This window comes from Paroedura picta, chromosome 1 (assembly GCF_049243985.1).
Source record: "Paroedura picta isolate Pp20150507F chromosome 1, Ppicta_v3.0, whole genome shotgun sequence".
Classification (NCBI taxonomy): domain Eukaryota; kingdom Metazoa; phylum Chordata; class Lepidosauria; order Squamata; family Gekkonidae; genus Paroedura; species Paroedura picta.
In genome coordinates, this window is record NC_135369.1 from 22,165,814 (window position 1) to 22,178,264 (window position 12,451).

The window sequence follows — 12,451 nt, forward strand, 5'->3', positions numbered from 1 at the left end:
CTCGGCGGCTGTCCAGCCACTGGCTCACTTTTGGTGCTCTCCGGCAGCCATCATGGCTGGGGCTCTCCCTTGGCGTGGCATAGCGCAGCTGCTGCTGGCAGCAGCCCCCAGTGGGCAGCGGGACGTCAGGGGCGCCAGCGGGAAAGCAAGTGGAGCAGGGGCTCAGGCAGCAATGTCCCTCGGCAAAAGACTACCCCCCCCCCCGGCCTCAGTAAAATTGTCAAGCTTTGACCGGTCCCCGGTCATAAAAAGGTTGGGGACCACTTTCCCAGACAATTTAGGATGAGGCCTGGGAAGGATGCCTTGCTAGACGAACAGGCCCACTAGGCACAGGTCAGGGTGCCCTCAAGCCTTGCTACCAAGACCACAGGCACCGTTCCCAGCAAGACCTGAGTGGGTCAGTCAGAGGAGTGCAGGACAGTTTCAACTGCAGCCCAAGGGATGGCCATTCATACGAACTAGGCAAACTGGAGAATGACACAACTTTAAGGCTGATGATGAAGAAATTAAAACTGTTACTTTTCTATTCTTTGGCTCTGCCATCAACTCAAAGGGCAACTGCGGCTGAGAAATCAGAAGGACGCTGAGACTGGGAAGGGCAGCCGTGATGGAGCTAAAAAAGATCCTTAAGTGTAAGGACGTATCACTGGCAATTAGCAAAAAAATTCATGCCCTAATATTCTCTATTACAGAGAATGAGGTGGATGGATGGAGTCACTGAAGCAGTCGGTGTGAGCTTAAATGGACTCCGGGGAATGGTAGAGGACAGGAAGGCCTGGAGGATCATTGTCCGTGGGGTCGCGGTGGTGTCGTACACGACTTCACAACTAACAACAAGAACAATAGATGGGTACAAAAGCTAGACAATGAAGAAAGCTGATGGGAGGAAAATGGACTCATCGGAAATATAGTGTTGGAGGAGAATTTTACAGATACTGTCGACTGCCACAAAGACAAATAAGTGGGCTCTCGATAAACCAAGCCCAAATTCCCCCCGGAAGCTAAAATGACTCAACTGAATTACTGTACTTGGTCACATTATGAGAAGGAGCTGATGGCATTTCAGAAACACGTAGTTGTCTACAGCAGGGGTAGTCAACCTGTGGTCCTCCAGATGTCCATGGACTACAATTCCCATGAGCCCCTGCCAGCATGATGGCAGGGGCTCATGGGAGTTGTAGTCCATGAACATCTGGAGGACCACAGGTTGACTACCCCTGGTCTACAGTCCACCATCAATAGTTCAAAACACATCCCAGCAGCAATGACAGATGGTATGCTGGACAGAGCCTTGGCAATCACGCAGAGGGCGCTGAGACACGCCATGCACCCGTGGGCCTGCCTGCCTCACGTTTATGAATGCAACTTCCAGAAATGGTGGGGTGGGAACTCAATCCAGAAGCAGGACAGCTCGAGAAAGTGATACTCGCAGCAATTTAACAAGTCAAAACCAGGGGCAGTGATTGACCGGAGGTCGGTTCCGGGCGGTATATAAATCTAAATAAATAAAATAAAAAAATAAAATCCCTGGCCGGCAAGGAGAGCTGGAGAGCATAATAGTGAGGTAACTCAAAGAGGTCTGAGCTCCTCATGCTGAGTGAGATCAGGGTGGGTGTGGGTGTCTGTCCAGCAGCTGAACCTGTCATGGAAGGTGGCCTGCTTAAGCGCAGGCGGGTGGTAAGGGGAGGGGGAGGCTGCCTAAGAGGTCATCGACATAAATATACATTGGTTTGGGCCTCAAGCTATATTTAGCCTTGCTGGTCATGCCTTCAGGGACCCAAGTTCTGAGGTCCAGCACAATTCAATTCCAGCAACCAGAAACTGCAACCAACAGTAAAACTGACCCTGGGTTGCCCAACAGTGCTTTGAGAACCCTCAAGTGGACCCGTCTCCCTTGAAAACAGATCAATTGAACGTTAGGAGAGATTCAAAAGCAAGGAGGAAACGTCAACACACGGTCCAGGTTTAACAAGCGTATGGGGCTTCCTGTCACCAAAATTCCAATAGTCTGGAAACATATTTAAAATATTTATACCACCTCAGTATCGCCTCAGACTCAAGAAGGCTCAGGAGAAACCATTTCTCTAGACACAGTTATGCTGCTCGATGTGGCTCGGACAGCAGAGATTTATCCGCCCATCTTTCCTCCAATTCACAGCATAAACTAGTTCTATACACTATAAAAAGAGGTTTTTGTCCCTTGGAAAAGTCCCTTCCAAGTAAATATTAAAAGATAAATGCTGGGATTTGGGGCTGCTTTGTTCACCGGCATCTTTCTTACTGACCCCAGACTGTACCTTGCAACAGAATCTTCCAAAATTGGCTCTATCACACTCCCCCAACCTCCCGGTTTAAATGCCGCATTCGTTTTACAGCAGCAGTGATACACCCAAAACATAACCTGTTTCTTGAATGGAGGTTTCAAGCCCCTCTGTTCAACTCTCTGACTCTGCTTGCTCTTGAAAGAAGTCTTCCCCTTGCCCCCTTCCCCTCCCGGATCATGGAGTGCTTCGGCAGCAAACAAAATTTCCATCGGCTTCAAAGTCCTCCCCGACTCCTCTTCCACTTTCCCTTGAAGCCCAATCCCTCCTTCCCCAAACCCAGTTACCTCCCCTCAACTCGCTGCTATCTATTCAGTATCCAGAGGAAAAGCGCAGCAAGGGAGACGGAACAACATGGCCCAAGCAGAAGGCTTACTCCCTTCAATTCCCCTAATTCCTGCGCACATTTTTTTCCCCCCTGGCAAACAATTTATGGAAGAGAAAATAAAATCTCACGTCTGCAAACTGGGAAGAAGGGCTGTCGTCTATTCCACCTCCACCTCCTTCTAGAAAACTGAGGATAAAAAAACAGATGAGGGAGAAGGTCAGTGCTCTCAGAAATATAACACTCCAGCCCGCCTCCTGGGGGGTGGGGTAAGGAGAGGGGCTAAACATAGTCCAGAGGGCACATGAACAGCAGTCTCCAAACAGGAAGAAGCTGGGAACAGGATGCTAAGAATGGCAGGGAGATCATGGGAATGGCCTCCCAACTCATTGGCTGAAGGACTCTTGGTACATTTTTGAACCTACACCTATATAGATACACAAAGAGCCTCTTGTGGCGCAGGGTGGTAAAGCAGCCAACATGCTGTCTGAAGCTCTGACTATGAGGCTGAGAGTTCAGTCCCAGCAGCCGGCTCAAGGTTGACTCAGCCTTCCATCCTTCCAAGGTCGGTAAGAAGAAGAAGAAGAAGAAGAGTTGGTTCTTATATGCCACTTTTCCCTACTCGAAGGAGGCTCAAAGCGGCTTACAGTCGCCTTCCCATTCCTCTCCCCACAACAGACACCATGTGGGGTGGGTGAGGCTGAGAGAGCCCTGATACCACTGCCTGGTCAGAACAGTTTTATCAGTGCCGTGGCGAGCCCAAGGTCACCCAGCTGGTTGCATGTGGGGGAGCGCAGAATCGAACCCAGCATGCCAGATTAGAAGTCCACACTCCTAACCACTACACCAAACTGGTAAAATGAGTACCCAGCTTGCTGGGGGGTAAAACGGTAATGACTGGGGAAGAAAATGGCAAATCCACTCTGTATTGAGACTGCCATGAAAACGCTGGAGGGCGTCACCCCAAGGGTCAGATATGACTCAGTGCTTGCACAGGGGATACCTTTACTTTTTATATAGATACACACAGACTCTCATAGACATTAAGAAGAAAAGAGCTGTTTTTTTGGTACCCTGCTTTCCTCTACCACAAGGAATCTCATGTTCCCTTCCTCTTCCCACCGCAGGCACCTCATGAGGTAGGTGGGGCTGAGAGAGCTCTGAGAGAAGGGGCCCAAGGTCACCCAGCTGGCTGCATGTGGAGGAGGATTGGGGAATCAAATCCAGTTCTCCTGATTAGAGGTTCTCTGAATATCAAATCAGGAGGGGCAAACAAAGGAAACTTCTCTCGGTCGACTTCACTTTGGCCATCTGCCTGGCTGTTGTTGGAAACACAGGGTTGGAAACACAGGGTCCACCCCACAAAAGGCAACTGGGGCTTCTGAGTGGCAGCCTGGAGCTGGTGAGTTCTACTGAACAGAGCCCAAAGGGATTGCAGTGGTAGAGGAGACTGGTAGGAGCAAAGGACCGTCTGTGCAAACAAAGCAAAACACAGGATCCAGCCCCATAATGCAGAGCTGGACGGATCCCAGCTATGAAAGGGAATTCCCATGCTTGAAGATAGCCTCTTGCTGAGTTCTGGCTGCTGGGGGACAATCAACTAGAGAAGGCCTTCAGGTCTTCCACGTTTGTGGGCTGCCCGCTGGGGTTGGAGACAGGACCGTGAAGTCGAAGATCCTTGGCAGGGCGTTTCTGATGTTCAGGTAACGAGGAAAGAACTACCTGCTTCCCCCATGCACTGCAGACTCAATTCTTCTCAGGGCTGTGTAAGCATTGACAAATCCCAAAGCGACCAGATGGTCAGCTTGGAGAGATCTGAAGCCCAGCTATTTTTCCACCCCAGAACATGACACTGAGTCAGAGCTTCTCAAGGACCATCTCCAAATGTGGCAGCGACCTAAAGGAGACGCTCCAGTATGCGTATGTGTGTTTTTAAACCGAGCATGCATGCTCTCAGCTGCTCAGGCATGGAAAACCCAGCCAGGTTCTTGGGTGGCATAATTTTCCATTCCTGAGCCGCGTAGAGAAAATAACAGGCATGGGGGGGAGAGGGTCAGACCTTGGAGGGGCGAGGGAAGAATAGATGGCCCCAGACTGCTCTATTAATGAACTAGGAAAATAAAGAGCAATGGAAATCCGATTGCTAAATGAGAACATGCACACACACCCCAGGGCAACGAGTAAATATGAATTAATGAGAGTCGTGCATGTTCTTTTAAAACACTTGTTTACAGGACACTGGAGGCTATAACCTGATTATGGCTCATACATCACAGAACTGAAATTTAGAGTTAAGTCATATTCCTCTGCTTCACCTGAAAATTCTTTGAGGCTTGCTAGGGCTATGGTTTACAGCAGGGGTAGTCAAACTGCGGCCCTCCAGATGTCCATGGACTACAATTCCCATGAGCCCCTGCCAGTGTTCGCTGGCAGGGGCTCATGGGAATTGTAGTCCATGGACATCTGGAGGGCCACAGTTTGACTACCCCTGGTTTACAGCTATGAAGCTCGTTCATAACAAGTTACTCCGCTGGCCCCTCTAGCTCAGGGTGGTCTGCTCCAGAAGCAGGACTACCACTGCCATCCTTCAAATGAGAGATGACAGGGGCTGATCCTGGCACCTTTTGTGTGCAAAACAGGTGCTGTGACGCTGGAATTGACTCTTCTCCATCCTATGACACAGCACATACAAAGCTGCTTTATACTGAGTCAGACCTTGAACATGAGTCAGCCGTGTGACTCGGTGGCTAAAAAGGCAAATGGGATTTTGGGTTGTATCAAACAGAGTATCATGTCCAGATCACGGGAGGTGATGGTAACGCTTTACTCTGCTCTGGTTTGGCCTCACTTGGAGTACTGTGCTCAGTTTTGGGCAGCCCGGTTGAAGAGGGATGTTGACAAATGGGAACCTGTCCAGAGGCGGGCAACAAAGATGGTGAGGGGTTTGGAGACCAAGACATATGAAGGAAGATTAGGGGAGCTTGGTCTGTTTAGCCTGTAGAGGAGACGACTAAGAGGGGATTTGATAACCATCTTCAAGTATTTAAAAGGGTGCCATATGGAGGATGGAGCAGAATTGTTCTCTCTTGCCCCAGAGGGACAGACCAGAACGAATGGGATGAAATTAATTCAAAAGAAATTCCATCTAAACATCCGGAAGAATTTCCTGATAGTTAGAGTGGCTTCTCAGTGGAACAGGCTTCCTCGGCTGGTGGTGGGTTCTCCACCTTTAGAGATTTTTAAACAGAGGCTGGATAGCCATCTGACAGAGTGGCTGATTCTGTGAAGGCAAAGGGGTGTCAGGTTACAGTGGAAGAGCAATAGGATTGTGAGTGTCCTGCATAGCACAGGGGGTTGGACTAGATGACCCATGAGATCCCTTCCAACTCTATGATTCTATGATTCTATGACCTTTCATGGTCAATATGCTGAAGTGGATGTGGGCGAGGATTAGGTTAAAGTTAGCTTTACATTGTGGTCACGACACCCAGGGTAACACTGTGTTTATTTGTATACTCCACGCTTGTCACAGCTTTTAACAAAATTACAAGGAACTCTGATGAAATTAGGTTCTGTAGCAGCAATAACTAGAAAATGTGGCGACTAACACACAGAACCTTGAGTCTGGCTTCTAGAGCCAAAGAGGTTTTTGCCAAGGCCTAACATGGATTTACACATGCTAAAAGAAATAACATTTTTGAAGTGGAACATCTACTGGTGCGCTCCTTCAAACAGAAGTCTACAGACATCGGGAGTCCCACCCCCAGGGACTGCGCCAGTAGATGGACCACGGCAGCGGCACCAGAGTACTGAGGCATGTTCATTGTCCTGGTGTCATCGCTGCCACTGCCAGTCTTCCGAGGCCGTTCCCACCCTCTGGAGACTGGCGGGGCCGAGGCTGAGACATGCCAGTGTGACATGCCAGCAGGTAAGGAAAGGGGGTGGGGGGTGGGGAAGAGGCAAGAAGCAAGGATTCTCGCCCCTTATGTGGATGTTCCACATAAGGAGCGAGAATCCTTGTCGGTTAATTTTTTATTTCAAGATCAGGAATCTGGTTTTAACTCAGGACTTGGGAAATAGCCATTTTGTGAAGAACCAGGAGCTGCCCTACACAGACAAGTGAGATCTACCAAAATATGAGGATGAAGATACCTGGAATCATCTGTCACTTCTTCAATAAATCCAGATTCACATCTGGGACAAGTGTACTCCTGCGAAAACAGAAAAGAAGGAAGGCTTTAGGCTACTTCCCGGAGGGAATCACATATCCCCGGGCAAGGGCAACCCTGAGTCCAGATATCAGGAGCCACCAATAACTGCAAGAGGAGAGTTAAGCATACAAGATAAGCACCAGGGAAATCCCCTCCCAATCATTTCTAAAAAAATGACCCACATACTAGTAGCTGCAGTACTTGGAGGGAATTTCTGTCATTGTGTAAAGCGCAGGGGGGAGGAGAACTGGGTGTTTCTGCAACCGGTTTGAATTAAAAATATGCAGTAGTAGTAGCACTCTGGCTGGACAGGCAGAAGACAAAGCAAGGGGGAAAAAGGGAAACAGAAGGAAAAAAGAGTGAGCAACAAACATCCCCCTCTCAACAACATACACTCTCACATGCTTGTATACGGTGATGGAAATTAATTGTAACCGGCTTTGGGAAACCTGAAACGAGGGGTGTGAACATGTCATGTCAATCAATCAAAGATGCTGGGGTGTGCCAACCCGTCACATAAAAGTGAGAGGTCAGCAACAAATAGGACCAACCCAGCCTTCTAAAGGTCACTGCTCATCTCACAGATCAGACAGAGAAAAGAAAGGATACAGGGACAAGAGGGTGGATTCTCTCCACTTACACAAGACCGTCCTGATCAGTTTTCTGGTTTGAGGAGAAACACACTGGTGGGCTAGGGGTGGGGGATGGAGGGGTGGATGCATAGCAGAGAACTCTGCTGCCAACCCATTTTCTCTCCCTGGATTCAGATCCTGTCTTGGAAACAGACACATGCCCAGAGACTTCAAAAAAGAGGGCCCAGGCATGCCGAAGATGCCTGACACCTTGAACATAAAATGTAAAAGGATGCTCATGTCCAAAGGGACAGCTACCAGTTTGACCGTTCTACCTCATCCCAGGGAAGCTGAACATTGTGTCCTGAAAGTTGTAGGGCAAGGAGTCTCTAAAAGAGAATTCTCAACTTCTTATGGAATTACCTGACCTGGAGGGCGTAGGCTCGCCCAATCACATCAGACCATGGAAGCTAAGCAGGGTCAGCCATAGTTAGCATTTGGATGGTAGACCACCAAGAAATTCCAGGGTCACTATACAGACATACACTAGGGCAAGCAACCTCTGAACATCTCTTGCCTTGATAACACTATGGAGCTACCATAAGTCGGCTACAACTTGATAGTATTTCACATACACAAAGAACTACAATTCCCAGGATTCTTTGAGGGATGCTACACGAACCAAAGGGGAAGATAACTAGCATTGGTCTGAAGCATATATTCACAAGAGCTATAAATGTTCAGACCTCTCCATCTCATGTTAAACCCCAGTGTGCCTGCGCTGAAATTCTGGATTTTTTCCCCATTCCTTATGGGTGACAGGATATACATTTTGAAAAAAATATAAAAACAATGGCTCCATGCCACTAGAGTTAATATTTATATGGCACAGCACTTCAGTAATCCTAACGCAGTACAACAGCAGAATTCAGAGTACAGAATACCTTTATTAGCATAATAATCAATAAAATGGTAGAACAATAGTATGATAAAATAATATATACCCTTCAGTAATATAAGCTCTAAGTCATATTGTGATGTGCAGATTGCAATGGAGTTCACTAAAGTTTGTTATTTAGCTGATATGTTCAGATGAGTGATTTGCCCTTAGCATTGTTAATAATAACTTAGCCACTGCTTAGATCAGTGGTCCCCAGCCTTTTTATCACCGGGGACTGGTCAACACTTGACAATTTTACTGAGGCCTGGGAGGGGGGGGTAGTCTTTTGCCAAGGGACGTCGTCACCGCCGTCTGAGCCCCAGTTCCACTTGCTTTCCCACCGGTGCCACTGACTTCCTGCCGCCCGCTGGGGGGCGCTGCCAGCTGCAGCTGTGCAGTGCCACCCTGAGGGGGAGCCCCAGCCATGGCAGCCACTGGAGAGCACCAAAGGTGAGCTGGAGGCAGAGTGGCAGGGCAGCCCCCAAGACAGCAGCCAGGGAGGAGGATGAAGAGAAGCCGCGGTCCGGTACCGAATGATCCATGGACCGGTACCGGTCTCCGGACAAGGGGTTGGGGACCACTGGCTTAGATGATCTCCGGATCCCTTGCATCTAAAATACTATGTATTATGGTTCTCATCTGTACTAGTAGTTTTTTTCAATATTTGACTAGTGGTTTTTGCAAGTGGGGAAATCTGGGGCACTCTGCTAAAAGGTGATATAAAGTATCAGGAACACCACATGCATGGAGACACAACCTTTCTGCGAAAGGAGTATCCAAAAGACGGCCTCTGGATACACTGAAGGGGAGGATATTTTGCCGCACTAAAAGAGAAACTCTTCTTAAGAGAGCTGTCATCTAGTGTTCCCAAATATGCAGGAAAAGATCTATACTGGGGGATTTCCCAGTATCAAGGGGGAAAATGCTGTTTGATGTTGAACTCAGTATCTGTACATCTATGTCCTCCATTCTCTGTGTTATTTGCCTCATGGTTGTTCTTTCATCTTGGGCAACTAATATATGAATATCCAGCCCATGCGCTGCAGTTTCTCTTATATCCTCATATTTGCAGTTTCCAAAAAATAAGGGTTACCAAACAAATTGCAAACTTGGGAGATTACTGTGCTCCATGAAAGTGTATTTTAACCCGGTATTTAAAGGTGTTTAGCCAAGCTCTAGTTTGCTGGCCAAGCTCTGCAGCAAGCATAACATCTGTTGTACATTCAACAACCTTCTAAAAAAAGGAAGATTGTTGGCTTTCCAACTTGCTGTTGAATGCAGCAATCCATACAGAAACGCCATATAAGATCTGTGGGACTATTTTGGCTTTATAGATTCTTAGAGCGGCTAAAATGTTTTTTTTTCCCTTCTGGTGCAAGAGCTTTACTAGCAGCGCTGTTTGCCCCTTGGCGGCTTTTAGGAGTTTTCTGTATGGTTTGCCCATTTGCTGTTGTTGTAGCTAAAGTTAATCCCTAAGTATTTGAAGTGATTTACCTGTTGTATTTGTTTCTCCCTCACTTGCCTGTGGTATCTGCAGTGGGTTTTAGCAAAGCCTAGAATCATAGTTTTATTGCAGTTTATTGTGAGCTTGTTTTCAAGACAGTAAGCAATAACTGTTCTTAGATATTGAATCAGGCCCACTCGTGTTCTTGATAGAATTAATGTGTCATCCACATATAACAGTAGTAGAGCTGGCCTTTTACCCACAAAATGTGGATGTCCATTTACTTCTTTAGCATGATCAGCTAGGTCTTTTAAGAAGAGGCTAAACTGATGTAATGACATTACACCTATGATACCAAGGTGGCGATGAGGATAAGGCTGACTAATGGCTCATCTGTGAAGCAGCAAGGTCACTGCATAGCACAGCGGTTCTCAACCGCTGTAATACGGTGACCTTGGCAGCGGCAGGGGTGACGCATGCACAGGCGCATAACAATCTGGAGGCAGCATGGAAGCGGCCAGTGCCATGGCTCTACCACCACCTGTCACCGCCACCAACATGGCGATCCCCAAGGTTGAGAACCGCTGACATAGCATCCGGGAACCAGTGTGGTGTAGTGATTAAGTGTGTCAGACTCCAACCTGGAGAACTGGGTTTGATTCCACCACTCCTCCACGTGCAGCCAGCTGGGTGACCATGGGCCAGTCAGTTCTCTCAGGGCTGTTCTCATAGAGCAGTTCTCTCAGAGCTCTCTCAGTCCCACCTATCTCATAGGGTGTCTGTTGTGGGGAGAGGAAGGGAAAGGTATTTGTAAGCCACTTTGGGACTCCTAAGGGTAGTGAAGAGCAGGATATAAAACCCCAGCACTTCATCCTCTCTGCATTCTTTTAACCAAGAAAGAACTGACTGCCAATATGGAGATGTGGACAAGGATGCTGAAAGAGCACATCTGTATACTGGCTGGCCATTCCACAGCTAAATAGAGAGTTTATCTCTTTGCAGCAAGCCTGAAGCTCACAGAAGCCTTCAGATAAGGGCTGACAAGTGCTGAGGGCAGGCCTCAGGATGGCTCCCAGCGTGCAACTGCAATGAGACACAAAAAGGCATTTCCAGTTACCTACGTGCCCGCCAAAGGAGCAGAGAAGAGTGCCTCTTGGAGCTGGCCGGGTCCAGCTGGCCTCCTGTTATTAGCACCAGAAAAGCTGGCAGGCGGGCTTCACCTGGAACAGCTAAGCGAGAATTAAAGTGAATTAAAGCCGCCTTCCCCAAGGGAGGAAGAGACAGAAGGCAAGAGCAAGAGCTACTCCGAGCAGCAGCTGCAGATATCAGCTGAATCATAGGACGATAACCACAATTCACAGCCTGCTGCCCTCCCCTCCTGAGGCCATTCCTCCGCCATGCCCTCGGAACCCTCTGGCTCCAAAGTCATGAGCTGTCACCTTCATGTGAGACTTTCCCAGAGTTCTCTGGCTGCCCACTCTTGGAAACACGGAAAATGGGCTAGACGGGCCTTTGGTGCAGGGCAGCTGACCCAGTTTCCAATGGAGGGCAGAGCTCTCAGCTGTGATTGTTAAATGGAGCTTCCCTGTTCAAAGGCAGTGTACCTCTTATCTACAGGTACAGCAGGCACAACAGTGGGGGAGAGCATTAGGCTTAGGCATTATTTCTGTATTCTCCTCCTGCAGAAGAGCCCGAAGAGGCTTAACAACTGATCAAGATTAAAAATCACAGAGAGAGATTTGCAAAAAGTCACACTAAAAATACACTGACAAGAATAACAAATTACCTAATCAACACATTTGTTTGTTGCAGTTTTAAAGTCCAAATGCCCTTTGGAAAAGAACAGATTTACATGCGGAAGGGATGAGGCAATCTGGGCTTCCTCTGAAATGCTGCTTCCCCAGGCGGGGGCCCTCAGAGCGAACGGCTGAGCCCTCCCTAAAGCCAAAAGTTCTCAGCTGAGGGCTGCAGTGGGTGTCAGGGATGGCGGCTGACCCATCTCGGGTTCCCATAAAAGCAGATTTGTTAGAACTAACAGAACGCTTCCAACAGCGTTCAAAGACATGAAAACTGACAAAGACATAAAACAATAACAATCACCTAGCTAAATACCCAGACTTGGCATGAACTGATAGGTGCAAATGCTATTCATACCTCATTGAATGGGTGGCCCATGCCTGGTCCAGCTGGGCTTCCCACCCATGGAGACCACCCCTTCTTCCCATGGCTGCCGCCTCAGGGTCCTATCACAGTCTCAGGGGGCGGAGTCTGCGTGGTGAGAAAAGACCTCTTGCTTTCCACCAATGGAATTTGACGCTAGGGCAACACCAGATGCAGGGCTGATCTTCCAAGAAAGTTTAACCTCCAGGGTCTAAAGACTTGAGACTCCTAAGATGTATTACTACAGTAGTTCCCAGCCCCCGGTCCGGGGACTGGCACTGGTCCGTTGATCAGTCAGTACCAGGCCGCGGTTCCTCCTCCCCAGCTGCTGCCTCGGGGGCTACCTTGCCACTCTTCTGCCACCGGCTCAACTTTGTTCTCCAGCCGCCGCCATGGCTGGGGCTCTCCCTCAGTGTGGCACTGCGCAGCTGTTGCTGGCAGTGCCCCCCCCCCCAGCAGGCGGCAGGAAGTCAGGGGC

General features: G+C 48.6%; 1 protein-coding gene across 2 annotated transcripts in view; it reads right to left on the reverse strand.

Annotated features, from left to right (window-relative positions):
* RNF115 (ring finger protein 115) overlaps positions 1 to 12,451 on the reverse strand; it is a 60,025-nt gene that overhangs the window by 20,324 nt on the left and 27,250 nt on the right. For both annotated transcript variants that reach the window (XM_077326680.1, XM_077326691.1), the window contains exons 2-3: positions 6,799 to 6,857; positions 2,778 to 2,835 (exon numbers count right to left, since the gene is read on the reverse strand). In XM_077326680.1, the coding sequence (XP_077182795.1) occupies positions 2,778 to 2,835; positions 6,799 to 6,857 (117 nt within the window). The remainder of the gene's footprint in view (positions 1 to 2,777; positions 2,836 to 6,798; positions 6,858 to 12,451) is intronic.